Source organism: Oncorhynchus gorbuscha, linkage group LG06 (assembly GCF_021184085.1).
Source record: "Oncorhynchus gorbuscha isolate QuinsamMale2020 ecotype Even-year linkage group LG06, OgorEven_v1.0, whole genome shotgun sequence".
Taxonomy (NCBI): Eukaryota; Metazoa; Chordata; class Actinopteri; order Salmoniformes; family Salmonidae; genus Oncorhynchus; species Oncorhynchus gorbuscha.
In genome coordinates, this window is record NC_060178.1 from 96,973,470 (window position 1) to 96,993,509 (window position 20,040).

General features: G+C 42.0%; 1 protein-coding gene across 1 annotated transcript; it reads right to left on the bottom strand.

Annotated features, from left to right (window-relative positions):
* Positions 1 to 4,148: 4,148 nt before the first annotated feature.
* Positions 4,149 to 16,428, bottom strand: LOC124038597 (peripheral myelin protein 22-like). Its single transcript, XM_046354650.1, has 5 exons — positions 16,269 to 16,428; positions 15,235 to 15,326; positions 15,033 to 15,126; positions 7,777 to 7,917; positions 4,149 to 5,880 (listed from the first exon to the last, which is right to left on the bottom strand). Exons 2-5 carry the CDS (start codon positions 15,310 to 15,312, stop codon positions 5,720 to 5,722), a joined length of 474 nt encoding a protein of 157 aa, XP_046210606.1. The 5' UTR covers positions 15,313 to 15,326; positions 16,269 to 16,428; the 3' UTR covers positions 4,149 to 5,719.
* Positions 16,429 to 20,040: the final 3,612 nt, after the last annotated feature.

Genomic DNA, 20,040 nt, shown 5'->3' on the forward strand with positions numbered 1-20,040 from the left:
TTAAAATAAGCCGACGGCCTCAGGGCGTACCCCAGGACCAGATCTTCCGGGAAGTCATCAAATAAAGTCTGTCGGACGTTTAGTTTCAGTTTTATAAAAGTTTTAAATTGGTAATTTTTCACCTGTTCCGGAAAATTCCACCAGATGGCGACTGGCTGCTAAGTGCAAATGGACAAAACATCACCAATGTTACATGGCCATTTCTCCTAAACGGAAAATACTTTGAAGACGAAACTTGGTGAGCACAGGTTTGAGCCCAGAAACAAGATGGCGTCGAGGACTCAACGCTTTGAGTTAAGACCCATTTTCTGGGATTAAAGGTCAAAAACAGTCATAGAGCGCTAATTTGACTGCTTCACGTTAAAGTACATGAACCTACGGTGTGAGAAAAAAAAGAAAAAAAGAACGAACCATTTATCTATCGTAATTTACGACAAATTGTACAATTGGTGATGGTTAAAGAATTATATTTTTTTTCCAAAAAAAGATAGATCCAGTTGGCGGGGTGTTCAGACTAATCCATTAAGGCAGGTTTCGGAGCACGACCATCACGAAAATGACAACATTTATAAAAGTCTTTTGGGATGCCTCAGCTAGGCCTAAACATAATATCGGAACTGGAACGAAGCTACGTGTTAAGTTTTTATTATGGTTTAAACATTAGGCACTGAATTTTGGGCCTGCTCTGAAATATGTGATAGTTGACTTCTAAACGAGTTGGAAAAAGTCGGTTTGGTGTTAGTATGATATCTTACTGACTGATGGACGCTGACTTGCTGACTTTTGTACATTTGCAATAAGTTTAAAGAGTGATGAACCATCACCAAAATGACAGACTGAAAACACTAAAATAGTTGGCAAATGGCATCACCGTAATCTCTAGGCTGTGCTGAGTTCAAGAGGATGCCCCTCTTGACCGTAGCTCACTGTCTGACCGCAGCGACCGTGCAAAAAAGTAGGCCCAAAATGAAGCCTGGCCTAAATTTCAGGTGCTTTTGTGTGACAGTGGCAGAACCGTTCAGGATAGAAGGACAATTCAACCACAGAAACGTTCCTAAGGTCCTCCCGATCTGTACAAGCCTTGACCATGTGGCATTAACCCTTAACAGTGAAAACTGTGTTTTCATGTCAGTTTACAATGACATCTCTCCCCATAGGAATGACAAACGGTCTTTGATGACAATCCATCAGGCCACTATGAGGACTACCTGTGTGGATTCTAAGCTTCCTGGAGCAACCGGAAGTGGTAAAAAAAAGAATCGCCCTGAAATTGTTTAGATATAGCCAACCTGCAGTTTGTGAAAAACACTGCATTCTACCGTCTGTAAATCAGTCAGTTCTTAATTTAAAGACATACAACTCACAATTCTGTGAAAGCCTACCACAAGGGGGACATGTATTCACTAAGCTTCCTGTGCTTACCAGAAGTTCCTTAAATTGGGGTCATAGGGGCTGTTTCGAAGGGTTAAAAAGGTCACATCTTTCCAAAACTTCATATGTGCAATTAGGCAACCCTCATGAACTGGAAATCAGTCATTTCTCCCAACAGATGTCAAATGATATCTTATTGACTTGACGGCTGACTTTTGTCCATTTACATTAAGTTTAAATAGTGATGAACAGTCATTCAACTTGACGTGCTGAAATCAACACCAACGAGCGATGGAGAGGAACCACTATCACTGCCCGGCCATCCAGAGTTCAACGGGCCAGTTAATTGGGCATTTCTGCAGTATATTAGAGCATGGTAAATGCCCATTGTAAAAGACAAATGCAAATGGACAGCCGTTCACCTGATGATTGGAACAGTTTACTAGGAGCAATTTTTAAAAATGGTTTTGAATGCCTTTAGTGGGGGTGCAAAGGGTCCACGGCTGGATAGGGTGCAGTTATATGTATAATTGACACACACAAAAAAAAGAAACGGTCCAGAAAGCACTTTAAAAGTTCACATTTTTACCTTTGCATCCATGTCTATTATCAAAATGAAAGTTCACGGCGGAGCGCGCTCGCCATCATTGGGATTTTTGCTGTATGACACTTGGCATTTGCCATATTCCAGTTGCCATAAGCTTTGAATGAATTGCCGTCCATTTGAGTGGTATTTGCGATTGTATTTCGCCCAATGGAAATAAGATGCCATTCATTTGTCCATTTCATGGGGGTCTTCCCTTACCCAAATACAGTGCATTCGGAAAGTATTCAGACCCCTTGACCTTTTGTTATGTTACAGCCTTATTCTAAAATGGATTACGTAAAACTGTATCCTCAATCTACACACAATACCCCAAATTGAGAAAGCAAAAACAGGTATTTAGAACTTTTTGCAAATGCATTTAAAATAAAACAGAAATACTGTATGTACATAAGTATTCAGAACCTTTGCTATGAGACTTGAAATTGTCATCCTTGAAATGTTTCAACAAATTGATTGGAGTCCACCTGTGATAAATGCCATTGATTGGACATGATTTGGAGAGAGGCACACACCTGTCTATATAAAGTCCCACAGATGACAGTCCATGTCAGAGCAAAAACCAAGCCATGAATTCGAAGAAATGGTCTGTAGAACTCAGACAGGATTGTAATGAATCGCAGATCTGGGAAAGGGCATCTACATTTCTGCAGCATTGAAGATCCAAGAACACAGTGGCATCCATCCTCCTTAAATGGAAGAAACTTGAAGCATGGTGGTGGCAACATCATGCTGTGGGGATGTTTTTTAGCGGCAGAGACTGAGAGACTAGTCAGGATCGAATTAAAGATGAATGAAACAAATTAGAGAGATCCTTGATGAAAACCCAGGTTGCCCCGGACCTCAGACTGGGGTGAAGGTTCACCTTCCGACAGGACAACGACCCTAATCACACAGTCAAGACAAGTCTGAATGTCCTTGAGTGGCCCAGCCAGAGCCCTGACATGAACATCTCTGGAGAGACCTGAAAGTAGCTGTGGGATATGTATGTACAGTCACAATGGGAACAACGTCTTCAATGCACTTATTGATGAAGCCGGTGAGTGAGGTGGTATACTCCTCAATTCCATTGGATGAATCTCAGAACAAATTCCAGTCTGTGCTAGCAAAACAGTCCTGTGGCATAGCGTCCACATCTGACCAGTTCCGTAATGAGCAAGTCACTGTATTATGTTGGTATAGATGCAAAATCCTGGTAACTTTTCCAAAATTCCAACCTAGATTTCTGGAAAAAGTGGGAAGACTTCTGGCATTAGGAGGGAATAATGAATAAATCCTTCAACTGGGATTTCTACACATTTTATAACCCTAGTTAGAGGGCTAGATAAACAAAACCAAATATTAGGTTTAAAAAAATTAAATAAAAAAAACAGTAGTTTACAATTTGACTATTCTATCAATGCAAAATATTAAAAACTTTTTAGCAACAAAACAAAAAGAACAAGGCTCCAAGGCGAAGAAACATCCTAAATTTAAGATCAGTCATGTCAATCAGTCACATGCTTACTGAGGTGTAGCGTGCAGTGTTGTCTGAAATTGAATTTTAAGAATGCCCATCTGTGGTAAGCCTACCATTTGTAAAACACCAAAACAACAAAACAAAGCCCGGACAGGGACAAAAAGATGTTGGCTCGTGCTTACTGGGGTGTAACCTAACACTTTGGCCCACAATGGATTATTATTATTTTTTTACTAGGCAGGTCAGTTAAGAACAAATTCTTATTTACAATGACAGACTACCCTGGCCAAACCCTAACGTCGCTGGGCCAATTGTGCACCACCCTATGGGACTCCCAATCACAGCCGGTTGGGATACAGCTTGGAATCAAACAAGGGTCTGTAGTGTGCAACGTGTTAACAGTGGGAAATGCAGAAGTATTTTATTTTTCACTATGATCAGCTTGTTATAAATTGACAAACTTGAAACCACTGATCACAAATGGGGTGAAAACTCCTGGACAACAATCGTGACTATCCATTCCATATTGGCCATTTTACTTTGACCTGTCTTGTTTACGTGACAGTGCATTTTTGATTGAGTGCCATTTAGTTTAGGCTATTTGATGGGAGAAATCTGCATGATGTTAAAAGTCTCATTACATTGTCATACATTTTTTCTCGAACAGAACCGAGCTCCTAGTGCATGTATTATATTATGGCCACAGAGCGAGAGTTCAGAATTTGCATTCTCTTTAATAACACACCAACCACATACAAGAAGAGATCCCACATTACACTCTTTCATGCACTGTACATTTTTACTTCCTCTCTTCAGTTGTTTACCATACTCTTCAAGGCAGACACTGGACCATTTAAACATATCTATTAAGATTGTAAATAGCTACATGGAGTTCAACATTAATCAATGGTCTTGACTATAGCTCTAATCGTGTTAGTGTTATGCTGTGATGAGGAACACACAAAATAAAATAGTGAAATGCATAGAAATCCCCCGTAGGTAGGAGCTTTCAATTTGGTTTGTTTCATTAAGTCTACATACTAAATAGTTATAGACATGTTATTAACACGATAAAACATGTACTTCAGTGTGGCAGAAACTGCAGCTTGTCAAACTTCAAAAGTGAATTGGAACATTTGTATCACAACTGCAGACCTCAGTCAATTTTCTCCCACATGGCAAGGATAATACTAGAAATCATGTCCTCTATTCTGCCTGGATCAGGTTGGAGTACGCTGCCTCAGAGCTTGCTTGCCCTTCTTTGAATTATCTATATATTCAGATATAAAAACTTACATCCATTTTAATCTGTCTGCAATGCCCTACTAGTTGTTACAGTACTCTGTCCAAGAGGCAGGTTGGTATCTAGCGTGTTTACTGGTCGTACATATGCTATAAATACAAACAGATGAACATGGCTTGGCCTTACAGTGAGAGAGAAGAAAACAACCCAGATCTAAGTCAATGCAGTCATTTATCTCTCGTTCTCCATCCTTGAACTCTGTCTAAAACAGAGGAAATCAAATGGAACAATGGCAAGACATTCTAATACTGACATTCCAACCAAAACACGACTGCTCCATCACCCTAACTCCAACGCTCCTTTTAGCTGAACAATCACAGTTGACTGTTTTTCTAAAGCTATCATTTAAAACAAACCATGTCTCTATAAACCGAGGCAGTTAGGCACATTACATTGAAGTCTAATTCTCACGCTGACATTTATAGTTACTTCATAAGTCAAGTCATTTGACTGTAAAATGAAAATGGCTATCAGTAATAGGAATGGGAAATACATAGCACCATTTGTTGAAAATAAAAAACAAAATTTAAAACAAAAGTTAAACATCTAAGCCATTATTTGGATGTTACCACTTAGTTTTTGTAAAGCAAGCTCAGTTACACAATCCTTCTAGATCTCTATTTTATACATGCACTTTGGTGAAAACTGTTCAAAAACACAGCGTCTAATTATTTCATCATTACAAACATATTTATCAGCTAAAACAAAGCTTGTCTGAATATCTGACGGAGCAACAACAATACTATGTACACATATGTAAAGTGTTATAAATAGACTTTAAACCATAGATACTATATACAGCTTCAAATTCTGACAGTATTGTTTCATCATGTGTTACCTCCCAGTACGATGAAGACCTGGGTGAAGACGGCTGTGGACTCAGTCAGAAACCAGTCCTCAAGCTTCTGACTCTACTCTCCTGGGGGGGGGGGGGGGGGATTGTTAATGCTGAGAGTGGGGTGGAGGTTAGGGAACAGGGGTCTTATTCCCGTTTTCTCAAGATGACATAGATGAGTCCGCTGATCAGGGCCAGAGGGAAGGCCGCCCAGGCCATGATGTAGGCCCAGCCAAAGGCCTCTGAATCAGGCACCCACTCAGGACTCATCACCGTATAGATCACTGCTCCACTCATCACAAACAGACCTAGAGGAGAGGAAAATATGAGAAGAGAAGGAGGAGATGGGAGGGGTCGAATTCTTAAGATCAAATTCTTGTGTGTCACGCCATCATCACAATCTAGAATGAACCATGTTGGGTAGCAGTAGAGGAGAGGTGGGGTGACTAGGGTCCATACCTCCCAAATGGATTCCCCCAGCCAATTGTTGTCACACTGTCATGGTTCCTATTGAACTACAAACATGCCTCTGTTAGATTCCTCACGTCCTCATCTAAAGCCCTGGCCTGCTTCCAAGTTACAAGAGAACCCAGCCCTGCCCACTGTAAACTGGCATGACACGGTCTCTGTGTTGAAGTTAAGTTAATTGTTGTTCACCCACCATGTTTCCAGTCTTGAAATTTCCAGTTGTGTGAGTGTCTGTGCCCACTGGCATTTAATTTAATTATTATTATTATTTCACCTTCATTTAACCAGGTAGGCCAGTTGAGAACAAGTTCTCATTTACAAATGCGACCTGGCAAAGATAAAGCTAAGCAGTGCGACAAAAACAACAGAGTTACACGTGGGATAAAGAAACGTAGTCAATAACAATAAAAAAATCTGTATACAGTGTGTGCAAATGAAGTAAAGAGGTAAGGCAATAAATAGGCCAATAGTGGCGAAGAAATTTACAATTTACACTGGAGTGATATGTACAGATGAGGATGTGCAAGTAGAAATAGTGGTGTGAAAAAAACAGAAAAACAAAAACAAAAATGGGGATGAGGTAGGTAGTTCATTCATTGGATGGGCTATTTACAGATGGGCTGTGTACAGCTGCAGCGATCGGTAAAAAAAGCTGCTCTGACAGCTAATGCTTAAAGTTAGTGAGGGAGATATAAGTCTCCAACTTCAGTGATTTTTGGAATTCGTTCCAGTCATTGGCAGCAGAGAACTGGAAGGAAAGGCAGTGTTGGCATTGGGGATGACCAATGAAATATACCTGCTGGAGAGCGTGCCACGGGTGGGTGTTGCTATGGTGACCAGTGAGCTGAGATAAGGCGAGGCTTTACCTAGCAAAGACTTATAAATGGAGCTAGTGGGTTTGGCGACGAATATGTAGCGAGGACCAGCCAACGAGAGGAGCATACAGTGGTGGGTACTATATGGGGCTTTGGTGACAAAACGGATGGCACTGTGATAGACTACATCCAGTTTGCTGAGTACGGTGTTGGAGGCCATTTTGTAAATGACATCGCCGAAGTCAAGGATCCGTAGGATAGTCAGTTTTAGGAGGGTGCGTTTGGCAGCATGAGTGAAGGAGGCTTTGTTGCAAAATTGGAAGCCAATACTAGATTTAATTTTGGATTGGAGATGCTTAATGTGAGTCTGGAAGGAGAGTTTACAGTCTATCCAAACACCTAGGCATTTGTAGTTGTCCACATACTCTAAGTCAGAAGCTTCCAGAGTAGTGATGCTCGTCAGGCGGGTGCAGGCAGCAATCGGTTGAAAAGCATGCATTTCGTTTTACTAGCATTTAAGAGCAGTCGAAAGCAACGGAAGGATTGTTGTGTGGCGTTGAAGCTCGTTTGGAGGTTTGTTAACACAGTGTCCAAAGGAGGGCATGGTCTACAGTGCCAACCTGGGAGATTAGAAAGTGCTGCCAATGGTGAACACAATAAACCAGTAGAGGTGGCAGAATACAACACCCTATTCAACTGACAGACAATATCAGTGCACTGACAGACAACCCAGAAGCTGTTCGTTGCAACACTTTCTGTGAAAGTCCACTCCGGTGCGGCGGGTGCATAGTCTGGATGTTTAGTGAACTGCTGGTGTATTGCTTGAATACAACAAGAAGCTTTAGGACCCTTTATACAGTGTAAACTTCTGAATAGGTCTGTTTCAGTTGAGTTTTCCTGAATGACATAATGGGAACTTACTGGCAAGGATCTGGAAGACTCCAGTGAGGAAGAAGCGGCCTCCCTTTTGAAGGGTGAAGAGCTGACAGAAGAACAGGAAGAGAGAGATGAAGCTGAAGATGATGGACAGGATCATCAGGGCCTGCACCGCCTGGATCCACACTGCAGGGAACAGAGGGGGAGATTGTCAGTCAATTATACATAATATATTTAAGCAATAAGGCCTGAGAGGGAGGTGTGCATGTTCAACACATCACGGCTAAGGGCTATTCTTAGGCATAACACAACGCAGAGCTACAGAGGACCACACAGGACACATGGACTAGACATAGCTATGCAGTATATACAGTTGAAGTCAGAAGTTTCCATAAGTCTGTTGGAGTCATTGAAACTCGTTTTTAAACCATACCACAAATTTATTGTTAACAAACTATAGTTTATGTTATCTTCTGACTTCAACTGTATGAATTGGCTATACATGGATACATGCATTAGACTCACAACTATACATCAGACTTCACTTTCTATTTACAGCAACATAGAAACCCAATCATGCAGAGTTCGCAACACTAAAGAAACAACTTTAATGAGAATGGAGATCAGTGAAATGACAGGGAAGAAGCCCTGTTTCGTTACCTGGAACACTTAACCCATAAAAGTCTAAGTCAGGGGAGGGGTTCTACTAAGCTGTATGGAATTGTTTTAAGGAGGTCATACCAAGCATCATTTTGCAAGACCCCTTGAAGTACTAATTTTTATGATTTGATTAAAAAAAGTGACCTATAAGCCCATACAAACCACTGAATAACATTCACTAAACATGGAACAGAAGAGGAAACATTTGCATGTATTTTTTACATGTATTTAACCCCTTATTATTGGCACTATATACACAGTGTCCATATATACATACACTTCCATTAACTTTTTCAACTGGTACTAGTATCCTAGAGCAAAACAGAGTCTCACCTTTGCACAGAGGGGGCATATACATGTGTAGCCCAAACAGACAGAACTTGGCAGATTGGGACTCGTCTGAAGTCTGTACAGCCAATATGCTTGTGGGGATTGTAGAGAAAAATGGAGAATACCGTTGTGTTCGTGAGTCTCATTTGTAGGCCAAACCGTTTGGCCGCTACAGATTTGTTACAAGACTGTTTTCGGGATGTCTCATGGTCTGACAACCACAACTCTAGCTCACCTTTCACCGAAGACGCAACATCTGTGGATTGAGACTGATTTTACGGAGATTTTTTATATTATGCTGATTACATTTCCAAGGGGGTACGAATGTCAACCACAATAGTGGTACCTAGGTATCCTGTTCCTGAAAGCATTGTAGGCTACTCAATAATACAAATAGTCCCTTAAGACATTGAAGGTCTGGTTACTATACCTATTGCTGTTCTAAGGCCAGGTTACTACAGCACAGAACACCCTGTTAACCCATTATAGTAACCTGAAATGACAGCCAGGGACTTTGAGCAGTAGCGTTGCGTGGGTAAAAGCCATTTTACAACCGGTGTTGTGATAATTGTGTTTGCTCTATAACCTGTTAGGCCCTATATATCACGGAGGCAAAGCTTATAAGGTGAATGCACCAATTTGTAAGTCGCTCTGGATAAGAGCGTCTGCTAAATGACTTCAATGTAAATGTAAATGCTTATGAACTAAGGCAGAGACATGAAGACAGTGGCAGAATAAATTCATCCACACCTTGGTTTCATCACAAAACTGGAGCCCACAAAGCATATTGCATGTAACATGACCTACAGCATTGTCACGCAAGTGAAGTGTATCCAAAAGGGACCATAATTCTCTGTACTGGACAATGATGATTATAACAGCGATTCTGATCCAATCATTAATGTATCCTACATTTTGGAATACTAAACTATCCATTTAGAACCACAGAGATACGGCAAGACAAAGAAATGGTGCTGCCTCCACTAATCCAGCTTTCAACATGCTTAGTCCAATACACTGACAACTAGAAGATACCAAAATCAATGTAGTCCAATCAATGTAAGATAACTATGATGAGGCTGTCCATGAAACTGATTCATGTGTGCAAAAATGTTGACTCACCCTACTTGTAGAGAAACGCCAATGCCATCCTCTTTCATGTTTCCTAAATGGTCTATGACTGTCATACAGCACACACGGTTTGTTGTCCTAGGCTACCTGGCTAAAATGCTTGCTCGCTAGCCTAACTCCCTTTCATGGGAAACTAGTTAGCTAGTAAAAATTAGATTTCTACACCGGTTGAACTTCCATCCCCTCAATCCAGGGGCACAATGTATACATTAATGATTGGATCAGAATTGCTGTTATAATCATCATTGGCCAGTACAGAGAATTATGTAAAACCACAAGTCCAAATCCCTATTAGTCAGCTACTCACCGGAGGACAACACAACAATTAAAGTTTTGTCCATGACTTTTGGCTTCTAAAGTGATGCAATTGGTGTGAAGCCAAATCCAGTGGCTTCCCTTGACACTTTTGGTGCGCCAGGACCGATCACAGCTGAGCTCAACGACGAGTTGGCTTCCCTTGCAGTCAATGCTACAACGTCATACTCTTGTTGACCAGACAGAATCAGATAGATGGGCTACACAGACAGACTGGAGGGCGCTGTTTCGTTCACTTGGATGCTATCTCCGGTGAGATACATTGTCTCTTGCGATTTGAAGGATATTTATTAAAGACTAAAGATAAATGATTTTGTATGTTTTTTTCCTTGGTACATGTGTGGAAGCCAGGCTTCCCTTGGCATCCATGCCACTGACAGATATATCCCCCCAGCACTCTGTTAGCTCCAACCACAGCACTATCTACGTCTGGAATGCCTGGACTTCCACGCAGCTCTATTTCTTGTCAGAGGGTCATGCATGTAGCCTGCATACACTCTCAGGTTTCCGAAGGCATCTCTCCATCTAGCTCTCCAAAGCCATTTCTCACATCTCCCTCCCTTTCACTTCACGTTTAGCTGTGTCTGCTGCTGTCACTACCCATGCCGCAACATGTTGTTTTCTGCTGGAGCTCTACCAAAGTATTTACCAAACAGAAATGTATTATTGGACTACGTAGAAATCTATTCTACATCAAGTAACACATGGAAGTAGCAAAATTACATTTCAAACATTTAAACAAATACACCTTATGAAACAGCGGGGACTGTGAAGCAACACAAATGTAGGCACAGACACATGTTCACATGGATTTTGTTATGTAGATATGTGGTAGAAGAGTAGGGGCCTGAGGGCACACACAATGAGTTGTGAAATCTGTTAAGAATGTATTAGAAAATTAAAACATTACATAACTGCCTTAATTATTTTGGACCCCAGGAACAGTAGTTGCTGCCTTGGCAGGAAATAATGGGGATCCTTAATAAATACAAATACAGACCTGCATGCCCCCATTGGATACCAAGGACACTGTACCATAGTCAAGTAGGAAGATAAGATTCCAGTATACACCATGCATCCTCCATGTCTCAGGTACTAAACTTACTGTGGATGCTTGTTTTTAACCACTATTTAATTCAGCCCAAATCCAGTGGTTTTTGAGACCCTGCTCAGGATTCTTTAGCATCACTAATTGGTTAAGAAACCTAAAAATGAATGTTTGTGGCTCAGACATAGTCCAGTCCACAGCAGACACTTTACTAATTTAGAACTGTTCGTTCAGTCGACATCCATTTGTAGATTGTTTATACATCTCCCATGATGCACCTGAAGCTTTCCAGGAAACTAATACATCTTGTCATGAGAGGTTTGGGGAAACAGGGTTTGATGGATTCAATGACGTTATCAAAGAGTCTGTCACCCCAGAGCAGAGAAATAGCCAACAATACTATCAAACCAATCCACTGAATAGCAATATGACAAACTCCATTTATATCCATGAAAGCTTTACATGAAACCAAATCAACTCTCATAGTAAGACTAACGATACATGAATGTATATGACACAATTTATAGGCCTAAACATGATAACATGTTGCATGATACTTTGTTGTTCGGCACTTTGTTTTACATCAGGGTTCTATAAATGTATTCTACATGGTTGATAAACAGACGTTCTCTTCCTTCCGCTCTTCCTGTCTCGTACCAGAAGGCTGTGACGTTGTGATATGGGGCATTTCCTGGGGTGAGGTGTGGTCCTTGAGCCCACAATATCTACCATAATAAGAGTCCCTGTTGTGCTTGTGTCTACGGTCATTTCCATTCTACACTTAATGGTTAGAATACATAACCCACACAACATGTTACACTGTACTCTGTTATAGAATTCATTCAAAATAGACATTTCTCACAGAAAAATCAAGAGGAAAATTAAGAATTGTTCTTAGTTTGTTGAGTCCTGACTATCCTGAGGCACAAGAATATATCTGCTATGCATGTCATGTTAATGTCACGCTTCAGCTGACAGATTGAAGTGCCAGCCTGTGGCTACAGTAGAGATCAGACCAGCTGGTGTCTGTCCAGTACACGTAATAACTAACATACAGTAAGAAGTTAATGTGGACATTGCTTAACTGTAATTAGTAAAACAAACTAAGGACTGGGTTCCCATGTCATGGGCAAAGTCAGGTCAAGTACAAACAGCATGGGGAAAACATAAACCAATCCCCACATGGAATATAGACTATGCATAACTACATAACTTAACTCCTAATAGGAAGATTAAAAATAAAGAGGCCATCCAGTGTGCGTGACCATTGGTGGAGCCTCCATCCCACCCTCATGTTTAGCGAACCCAGTCATACCAGTTGTAATGATTGCTCAGCAAAGCATTGCAGTAGCCTTTGAACACTACTGATTGGCTGGGTCGGGCTGGGCCCCGTGCACGTGAGTAGACTCCACCATCTTCCCCTCGACCCCTACCTCCTTCCCCTCGACCCCTACAGAACACGAGAAAGAATCTGCTGTCTGTCTCACTAACAAAACACACTGGGGCCCGAGTCTGACACGCTCATTTTAGACATCACCAGGCAGCTATCTACAGCCTGTTGGGCTTGAGACTAGTGTAGTAATGGATCGAAGGTAATACATTAAACTATTGAACACAAGTTTTATATTATTACATTGCCTCTAGAACCATGTTTGACGTCAGACAGAGGCTCTGCATCTGTCCTCGTGCTCCTAGACCTTAGTGCTGCTGTTGATACCAATGCTCACCACATTATTTTGGAGAAATTGGAAAACCAAATTGGTCTACACTGATAAGTTCTGGCCTGGTTTCGATCTTATCTGTCAGAAAGAAATCAGTTTGTCCTCTGACAAATCAACTGTAAATGTCAGTGTTTGCCAAGGCTCCGTTTTAGGACCACTATTGTTTTCACTATATATTTTAACTCTTGGTGAACGGAAAGGCACTGGAGCAATGAACCGCACTTGCAGTCTCTGCCTGGCTGGTTCCCCTCGCTCCATTGGGATTCTCTGCCTCAAACCCTATTACAGTGGCTGAGTCAGTGGCTTACTGGTGGTCTTCCATGCCATCCCTAGGAAGGGTACTTCACTTGAGTGGGTTGTGTAACTGACGTGATCTTCCTGTCCGGGTTGGCGCTGCCCTAGAGTTCATGCCGTGACAGAGATCTTTGTGGGGTATACTCGGAATTGTCTCAGGATAGTAAGTTTGTGGTTGGAGATATCACTCTACTGGTGTGGGGCCTGTGCTTTGGCAAAGTGGGTGGGGTTATATCCTGCCTGTTTGGCCACGTCCTGCGGTATTGTCCGACGGGCCAACAGTGTCTCCCGACACCTCCTGTCTCAGTCTCCAGTATTTATGCTGCAATAGTTTGTGTGTCGGGAGGGGGTGGGCTAGGGTCAGTCTGTTATATCTGGAGAATTTCTCCAGTCTTATCTGGTGTCCTGTGTGAATTTAAGTATGCTCTCTCTAATTCTCCCTCTGAGGACCTGAGAACTAGGAACATGCCTCAGGACTACCTTGCCTGATGACTACTTGCTGTCCCCAGTCCACCTAGTTGTGCTGCTTCTCTAGCTTAAACTGTTCAGGTCACGGTTCCACAGAATAGTTCACCGGACGTGGTACCTTGCCCCAGACCTGCTGTTTTCAACTTAGATACAGCAAGAACGGTAGAGATACTCAATGATAGGCTATGAAAAGCTAACTGACATTTACTCCCAAGGTGCTGACCTGTTGCACCCTCAACAACCACTGTGATTATTATCATTTGAACCTGCTGGTCATCTATGAACATCTTGGCCATGTTCTGTTATCCAATTTGTAAGTCGCTCTGGATAAGAGCGTCTGCTAAATGACTTAAATGTAAATGTAAATAAATCTCCACCCGGCACAGCAAGAAGAGGACTGGCCACCCCTCATAGCCTGGGTCCTCTCTAGGTTCCGGCATTTCTAGGGAGTTTTCCTTCACACCGCGCTTCTACACCTGCATTGCTTGCTGTGTGGGGTTTTAGACTGGGTTTCTGTACAGCACTGACATCAGCTGATGTAAGAAGGGCTTAATAAATTAATATGATTGATTGATGTTTCTGCTAATTGTAAAATATTCTAATCCATATCATAACTTCTAATTTAATATGGTATTGTTTGTTGTTGCAGTGTTTCCCTCCAACCCCTATTGACACTAGTCTGAATCTGTCTCAGACAAAAAACACAGCTGCTAGGTCTCTGTTTTTTTATGATCTCGCTGTATACAGGATCTGATACATGGGTGTGACCAGAGCTGTCAGCACACTGTTCTGTATGGGGTGGTCCAAGGCCTCCCTGTCGGCTGCACACGCACACACAATGCTGCTCAGATCTAACACTTTAAAATACCATTAAAAAGACCCATACATGTCTGAATATGGACATCACACCATGACTATTTATACAGAGTTTCACATTCTCACCCCTAGATGGCAGTAGGGTCTTATTGGAGACCGATTCCCATTAGGGGCATGGTTAACATTAATGTGAGTGGGATTTCAGGGCCTAAGCCAGTTATTGTTAATCACTCTTGAAGTCTTCCCACGTTTTACAGTCTAGGATCTTACAGTCAACCAACAGTGCTTAACTTGTTCTCAAGACACAAGAAAATCTCAACCAGTTTGGTGTCAAATGCACTAATATTCAGAATATCCCGTTTATAGGATCTACAAATAGAAATCTATAGTATATCCTTCAAAATAAGTTCACTATTGGACAATAGGAGGCATCATCAGCATCATGCAGAATGAGAGATGACTTTCTGAAAAAAAGAACCTAGCCACTGCAGCAGATGTAGTCAGTCTCTCTATTTTACCTCCAGTGTTGGCTGGGTCACAGTGGTATCCTCCATAGGTTGTAGAGCAGTTATTCCAGAGGTCTGAGCTGCTAGTGGACCCCGTCGTCCAGGCCTAGAGGATAAACACAGAGCTGCTATTAACAAGAGAACACTGCAGCCTGATTTTTTTTTTACGGTTTTGATTAATTTTCAGAAATGATTGATAATGAGCTCTACTTACGTTGACAATTGTTGACACAAATAGGAGGACTAGGGCTGCAATGTGCAGGACGACGATTCCCAGTAGTAGGAGCAGCATCTTGTCAGAAGGAGCTAAATGAGAAAAGAAAGGAGGCGCAGTCAGTTTCTGAAGGTCTCTCTCCAGTTCTGTGGGACTGGGACATGGGTGTGTCACTGCAGGATCTGTAATGCCCTGCATTCAACACAGAACAGCCCTTCTCTGAAACTTGATCTGCACAGTGGAATGTCTATTGGAGAGGAATTTAAAAAAGGAGAACTTGTTTATGTCCAACTGATATTCAACTTGTAATACACATGAAGTTAAGTTTAGCTGAACATTTTGTTAATGTTTAAAATGTAATAGTCGCTTATGCATGTCCACTAGAAATGAACAAGTGTATACCTACAATATTTTTAGAGTAGCATGGCATTAATCACACCCTTAGTAAGTTTCCCTGCTTTCCTTTATGAGAAAAATCATTTAAAAAGGCAGGTTGTTGTTTCCTCCATGTAGCATGATAAACAAATCATCTAGGTTAGAACAGGTCATCTTTCACACAGCACTGCAGGTCCAGTTGGACCTAAAACATGTTCCACTAAACCAGAGATAAGTGGACATTATCAACAGCACAGTGTAGGCTACTTCCTAAATGATTTATGCCAGTTGGTGTATATGTTGCATGTGTATTCTCAATAGGTGCTCACGAATTATAAATAAACAATCCATCAACCAAAAATATTAAATAATAGACCAGAAAAGACCCCTGTATGTCGACACACTGATAGTCGATATGTAAAATTAACAGATCCATCCGTCAAACATGTTTTTGTGGATATTATAGCTACTAGGAAAATAAACCAAGTCTTTCTCCTGCCTGCCTGCCTGCCTGCCTGCGAGAAGATCGCAGTAACTTAAATTTTAATGAGGAAAGGCCGCTTCGTTTTGGAGTTCCGTTCGTGCCATATATTCCATACGCATGTGACTATTCAATCTACCGAAAAAGTTCACCACAGATGGAAGCAAAGACAACTTACTTAGTGCGACTGCAGAGTGACTATAATTCCACAAAAAAAAAAGTTTTCCGAAGGAAAGCGCGCAAAGCAAGTCTCCCCTAGTCCAACAACTGTTCCAATTTCTTCCGACAAGATTGATGTGAAGGGCAGCGCTGCAGTTATAAAGTATCTCATTATGGAAGAACAACGCCCATCGGTGCGTCCCTACGTCAGGAAGTGCCCCTCTGTGATAGGATTTCCGATACATCGTTTGGAAGTCAAATACATAATTACTCAACAGGAAAGCAGTCTGGAAGTTACTCACTCACTGTGCTTGGAAGTTATTTCATGACACATTGTTTGCTTGAATACATGGATACCATGAACACATAACGACCTTTGTCGTCGAGGATAATGTATTAATATCTCTCTGGATGGTATTCCTTAGAATCATTTCCCCTAAATGTTATGGAACTATTATTTAAATGTATATAGTTCACACACATAATTAAATTGATAACTTGATAATATTGATATGTGATATATTGAATAGGCTTAAATCAAATCCAAATGTTAACACTGATGAGCTACAAAGATATATATTTTTAACGTAGAATATTAGTTATTGTTGGCCTTTGAACTTTATTACAGCTTTAATACACCTCATCATTTATCTCATGTTGAAATTGAGAGAGGTCGGGTGGATATAACGTCCCTTACTGTACAGTACAGTGAAGTGCTCCAAAGTTATTAAATACTGGGAAATGAGGCACACAAACAACGTTGGTTCGCAGAATGGGAACAAGCCTCTCTCTCGTTTCTAGTCCACAGTGTGGTCCGCTCTGTGATTGACTCACCCCATCATACAGCATGTGTGAAAGTGTGGACGAGTGGGTATAACCAAGCCGTAGCGCAGCGTCTGGGCGATGTAGGCCTGCTGGAGAGGAGAGATAGGGCAGGGATAGCCCCAGATCCTATCTTCTGTTTGACATGACTCATTCAGCTGGGGGCCCATAGGGCTCTGGTCAAAAGTGGTGCACGATGTAGGAATTAGGGTGCCATTTGAGATACAGACAGGATCTGGGGTTATCCTTTGTTTGACATGAATCATTCAGCTTGGAGCAGGGAGTGTGTTCTAAAATCCGTAGGCATGGATTCTACTCTTCTGTGTACAGGGTATTTTACAGGTGCAGATACAGATAACAGGGTAATAAAGTAATGGGTGTGAAGAGCAGTGGGGAGTCAAAACAAAACTTTAGCAGCCTTATTCCTGTACACAGATTAAACTCAATTTCCTGGACTGGAGATTTTCCATTCAGGAGGAGATTCTCCATTCAGTAGGAGTAGAAACCGGACCAAAAACTCCAAAACAACCAGTAGCACACTACAGCACTAAGACCTACTGGATGCTCATTGAATTCTGCAGTCATGTGAAATACACATTCTAGAAATTCTACCGTGTAAGGGTCTTTGTGGTCCAGATTAGACTCATAAAATATACACACTTCAGCACTCAATGGTCAGTCGTTAGGCCTATAAGGAAGAAGACACCAGCACAGTGTTTTAGCCCTGAATACAGAGTGTGTGTTGAGTAGACGTCATACACAAAACATGGGACAGACAGACACGTAATACAGACTCAGTAGGTTAGTAGAGCAGCTCTACAGACACACACACACGCACACACGCATGCACGCGCACACACACACACACACACACACACACACACACACACACACACACACACACACACACACACACACACACACACACACACACACACACACACACACACACACACACACACACACACACACACACACACACACACACACACACACACACACACAGTGATGTGGAGACATTATACTGCCCCAGAGGAGCCAAGGAGTGGCAGTCTGGTCCCAGATCAGTTTATTCAGCATATCCATATCAATGCCTTGCCAAACAGAGCACAGATCTGGGACCAGGATAATAGAGTAGCTCACTACTGCCTGAAATGAAAAGCTGCTCAGTGCACCCTCCTAGCCCCATATATGCTAATGTTTGTAAAAGACTGACAAGAGTTATTGTGTGGGTGGGTGGACGTGCCAACCGCTTGGGAGTGTTACATTACCCCATCTGTTTACCAGAGGCCCAGAACCAACCCAGCTGGGAGACAGTTAACATGTCAGGATCTGATCAGATTCTAGCATTGCATCTCTGTCAGAAACTAGCTCACAGTGATTGATCTACAGATAACGGCCAAAATAAAGGAAACACCAACATAAAGTTTCTAAATAGGGTGTTGGACCACCACGAGCCAAAACTTATTTCTATGCACCTTGGCACATAGTAGGTTATTGATGGACAGTGAAGCAGTAGGTTCCAGACTTACAGTGGGTTATTGATGGACAGTGAAGCAGTAGGTTCCAGACTTACAGTGGGTTATTGATGGACAGTGAAGCAGTAGGTTCCAGACTTACAGTGGGTTATTGATGGACAGTGAAACACTAGGTTCCAGACTTACAGTGTGTTATTGATGGACAGTGAAGCAGTAGGTTCCAGACTTACAGTGGGTTATTGATGGACAGTGAAGCAGTAGGTTCCAGACTTACAGTTGGTTATTGATGGACAGTGAAGCAGTAGATTCATTCCTTGTAGGTCAGGAGTAAGGGACAAATGGTAACTACTGAGGACATTGCTACTGGTCAGGCGAGGGTTAGGTTGCTTGTTACTCCCTACGTCCTGGGATGGCATCAGAGTGTGACTTGCTCCTCTCTATTGGACCTTAGTTTTTAGTTCAACAGCTTCCCTCCCTCCCACCATCACCGTACCACCACCTCCCCTGGACCCGATCTTCCCCTCTCCCTCCGTCTCTCTGAAACAGCCCAGATGTGTCACAATGGACCGTTAAGGCCTGCCCAGCTATTTAAAGAGATAGAGATGCAGTCTCTCTCAAACGTACACCCACCTACAGGAAAAGCTGTAGGCACATGGTGTGTGTTAGGGTACAATGGCATGCAGAAGAATCTCTAGCACATTTTGTGAGTATGTGCGTTTGAGGTGGTTGGTTGAATATTGTGGGGTCTGAGAAACATAATGTGTTGAATCTACTAGTTTACAATCCCTGAGCTCTAGTCTGGAGGTCTCCTTGTCAGGTTTACATTACCTCCTGGTAGTCTGATCATCAAGTTTACATTACCTCCAGGTAGTCTGATCATCAAGTTTACATTACCTCCAGGTAGTCTGGTCATCAGGTTTACATTTCCTCCTCAGACAAACAAAGCACGAGGTGATGGTACTCATGTCCACTGACATCCCGTCCTTCAGCGCCCGCTTAAATCCACAATGGAGTCTGTGTATGAAATGGCACCCTTCTCCCTACATAGTGCAGGACTTTTGACCAGAGTAGCCACTGAAATATGCTCATTTGTGACTCGGTTTTATATGAAAATACCATTGACCTACAGAATCATTACCCTGTAAATTATATTAACGCCCTGGAGGTGAGGGTTGTGGCAGAGCTGTGACTTTCTATAAGGATACAGTGCTAACTATAGCAACTCTAGAGAGATGAGGTGTTTGTGCTTCTTATGATGATAATGTTATAATCTGAGATCAGAATCAGTTTGCGGTGGTGTGAGGAACTGCTGTGCTCTCCCCGCCCGACTGCCTCTTTTCTCCGTCTTCCCCATTTTCCTCATCCTCCTCTAACTACCACACTTCCTGTTGTCTCCTTGGAGACAGAAATATAAATAAACAACAGCGAATGAAAAGAAATGCAGAGCAGAATTCTCAAATCATCCCACGCTATGATTCAGCAGGAAAGAGC

What these genes read in the sequence shown, in the direction of transcription:
- LOC124038597 (XM_046354650.1), bottom strand. Translation starts at nt 15,312, where the DNA reads ATGCTGCTCCTACTACTGGGAATCGTCGTCCTGCACATTGCAGCCCTA. An exon ending in TTGTGTCAACAATTGTCAAC is followed by an intron (nt 15,127 to 15,234) that starts GTAAGTAGAGCT and finishes TTTATCCTCTAG; the next exon opens with GCCTGGACGACGGGGTCCAC. An exon ending in AGTCTTCCAGATCCTTGCCA is followed by an intron (nt 5,881 to 7,776) that starts GTAAGTTCCCAT and finishes CCTCTCCTCTAG; the next exon opens with GTCTGTTTGTGATGAGTGGA.